The following is a 3,617-nucleotide window of genomic DNA, read 5'->3' as shown; positions in this document are numbered from 1 at the left end:
TATTTTTTGGATAGATTTAGGAATTTTAGGTTTTGTTCTTAAAAAAAAAAATCAAAACACCCGAAAATTGGAATTGATACAGTGAGAATGCTAATTCTTTTAGGTTTTGTTGACATTGGTTATTGATAGAGTATTAAGAGACATTATTTAACTGAGCTGTGATATTTGTTATTAATAACTATTGTGTCGTATTGTATTCAATTTTCAGGTATGGAGTTGGAGTTGCCTAGTCGTTTATACGGTGAGGTTAGAACCTCAGATTAAGAAGATTAATAACAGCTGCCGACTATAACTTCTCGAGTTGCTGAAGGAAAAAATGGAGCCAGAATTCGATGAAGTTATGAAAGATCTCATTTTTCGAATATTATGGTTATCCAGAAGAATGATCTGAAGTTTTCGGCGAGGTTGGTACACTATTTCTTGTGTAAGGAACCCGGTCTTGCGAGTGGTAGCAAAATATCTGGGTCATCTTCTACTAGGAAAGTCAGAAGCATGATCACTGACTGAGGATGAAGCGCAGCTTATTCACTACGGGCTGCCAGTAGCTCTCAGGCCGACGTATGACGTTACAGATGAACCTCCAGCAGAGCTTTCGGTAAACATGGGAGCATTGTTTGCTCAGATGTTGTTTGAGAGGAAGTTTAGGGGTTTTCGTCCTCTTGACAAGAAGCCTTTGGATGAGTCTATTGACAGTCTACTTACTCGGATCTTCAAACACCATGATATAGATCTTTCGGATACTCTTTGTGTGGATACGATTGACAGATTTGATGCCCAGTTCTTCCTTAACACCAAGATCCTCCACTCTGGTAAAATTTACCGTTTTACCATGCCTGATGGGACAATCCTTCATTGCAAGCTTCCACTGCCCGCTATTACATCTTACGTCTATCTAGTAAAATTTACCGTTTTACCATGCCTGATGGGACAATCCTTCATTGCAAGCTTCTACAGCCCGCTATTACATCTCTGACGTCTGTGGAGAACATGGAGTTCATGCCTCCTGCTGAAGTTCTTTACACGCCTCCTCCACCAGCTTCAAAACGTCGTCGTGGTTCCTCTTCTTCGGGTCCTACGCATACACAATGTGAGGATGACACCATTTCAGATATCTCAGTCGATCATACTCCAGACCCTTCCATGGATCAAAGAATTATTTGTTACCACCATATACTGGTCAGTTTGATTCTGGAGCACCACCATTAGATGGTACACAGCAGCAGCAGTTTGCCTGGACAGCGGATACACTGGTCAAGCTCTCGACAATGATGCAGGCTGTGTGGGGTGCACTTGCAAAGATTAGATGTCCACCTACTCCTTCCTGCTGCCACGCTCCACAGACTTCAGAGGCTGCTGGTATGACTGGAGACGACGCAGGAGATGAACCATCTGATGAAGCAGCCGATGCAGAGCGAGGTTCACGCCTCCATAGGAGCAGACGAGCACCAGGACAGAGTAGGAGCTGCAGTCCTGACGACCACCAATGATCAGTATCAGTTATATCTTTCCATTGTATTCCACCGTTTTTTTTAATTTTCTGCATTTCGAATTCGGATCTGGGTTGCTTTCATGTTTTATATACCCAATTTGGATTATAACGTTTATTAATTATATAACCTATAGTGAGTTACCATTCTATTAAGTATAGTCATGAAGGAGAAGATAAATGCAGGTTTTTATCCTATTCTCTCTATTTTGATGAGTTAAATTCGGTTCAAATCAAGTGGGGAAATCTGTCGTAGAGATTTATCAGAATCTGGGATCGATCGATCCAAATAGTCGATCGATCGATCGGTACGAGATCGAGCTTCGCCGATCGAGAGAACTGTACCAGGTCGATCAAAAGATAGTCCGTATTTTTTGTTTGTTCTCAGGATCGACCGGCTGGATCGACCGGTTAGTCTACAGATCGATCGATCCCGACGGATCGGACATAACAGTTTGTTAAAGGGATCGATTGACTCAGATCTTCTAACCAAGTTAATACATCATGAAAATTAAACAAAGTTCTCCCAAACTGAAACAAAGTTACTAAAATTCAAGCAAATATAGTCTGAAAGACTGAAACAAAGTTGTCACAAACTGAAACAAAGTTACTAGAAATCAAGCAAATGAAGGCTGAAAAACTTTCACTAAATTGTGAAGAACACATCAAACAAATCGACTATATTGGCATCTTGCAAGTTGCTCTACTATGACAACCAAGACCACATCTACTGCACTTGCGAAGCTGACCCCCCTATGATCCTTGTGATGATCAGATTTTGTCTTCAACAGTTTCATATATGTGTTTTCTATTTCTTCCAAGAGATCTTCTTTTCTCAGGCGGTAGCACTTCAGAATTTTCCACAACTTGTGGGACGGACCAACCATCTTCAGGAACTGAAATGGGATTTATGCTTTCTTGATAAGCTTCTCTCCAAGCTCCCGTGGTATACAAAAAATCAGTCAATGTATATGGTTCTCTCCAACAAAGAAACCGGCTTTTATTGCGTGTCTACAAGGGATCTTCAAGAGGTCGTACTTCCCACAAGAACAAGTCCGTTTTTCCAAATCAACAAAGCAGTCAATTGTATCGCCTTTAAAAAGTAGCTGGCTATCGGTTACAGGGTAAACTCCGAAAGTTTTCCCCTTTTCGATTCTCATATCGATCTTTTCCTCCACATCTATGGTCAAACGATGGGTGTGCTTAATCAACTTCTTACGCTTAAAAAACCAGCGTGTCAGCATTTCTCTAATACTGTCCAACAAAGGAATTACGGGAAACTCTCTCGGCAAATGCAACGCAGAATTTATCGACTCTGCAGGATTGTTTGTCCTAATGTCATACCTGTATCCATGAAATTGACATCTAGCCCACTTTTTGACATCCGTTTCCATAAGATAATTTCCAATTGCTGGACTGATATTGCAAACATGAGCAAACGTCTTCTTGAAATCAACCACTCTATAAGCCTTTGAAGCCTTAAAAATCAACTCAGCTAATCCCTTCCCCTTGAAATATGATATCACATTATTCAACAAATGATGAATACAAATATCATGTTGATGTTAAGAGTTTTCAAGGCTCTTGATCAAATGTTGTAGTATAAAAGATTTTCGAACCAATCCTAGGTGATTCTAAAGCAAAGGGAATGCAAGTTCATGATTAAGCTAAGTGCAATCCGGTTTTAAAGATGGTATGAACTAAGAACTAATAAGCTAATGCAATAAAGTAATGATCTTTCTTTCTCAATATGAAGCAAGAGGACTCATGGGGCTAGGCATTTGATCTTGGGTGATGTAGATCCAATCTAAGGGTGGCAAGCTATCAATCAAACACTTTCCTTATGCCTAGACACTAAGCTAAACAAGCTCTATCTCTAGATGAATGTTCTTTTGGTAAAGCAACTCAAGCATCTAATCTCTTAGGTTGAATGTTACTAAACCAAACATGGAGAACAAGTCTAATAGCAATCTTAACTCCTTTAGCAACTAATCTCTTAGGTAAAGCAAGCTAAAAGCATTGAAGAGTTGGTTCAGGCATTTCATCATACACCTTGTGGGCAGGAAATGCCTAGAGATCTATTTTAGTATGATCAAGACTAAAATAACATTGAGAACCCTCAACAAGCATG

General features: G+C 40.0%; 1 protein-coding gene across 1 annotated transcript in view; it reads right to left on the bottom strand.

The window, feature by feature from the left end:
* Positions 1-2,448: 2,448 nt before the first annotated feature.
* LOC106302790 overlaps positions 2,449-3,617 on the bottom strand; it is a 5,842-nt gene continuing 4,673 nt past the window's right edge. The window contains exon 3 of the mRNA XM_013739223.1: positions 2,449-2,994. Coding sequence (XP_013594677.1) covers positions 2,449-2,994 — 546 coding nt within the window. The remainder of the gene's footprint in view (positions 2,995-3,617) is intronic.

This window comes from Brassica oleracea, chromosome C7 (genome assembly GCF_000695525.1).
Source record: "Brassica oleracea var. oleracea cultivar TO1000 chromosome C7, BOL, whole genome shotgun sequence".
Lineage (NCBI taxonomy): Eukaryota > Viridiplantae > Streptophyta > Magnoliopsida > Brassicales > Brassicaceae > Brassica > Brassica oleracea.
This window is presented reverse-complemented; position numbering and strand designations above follow the sequence as displayed.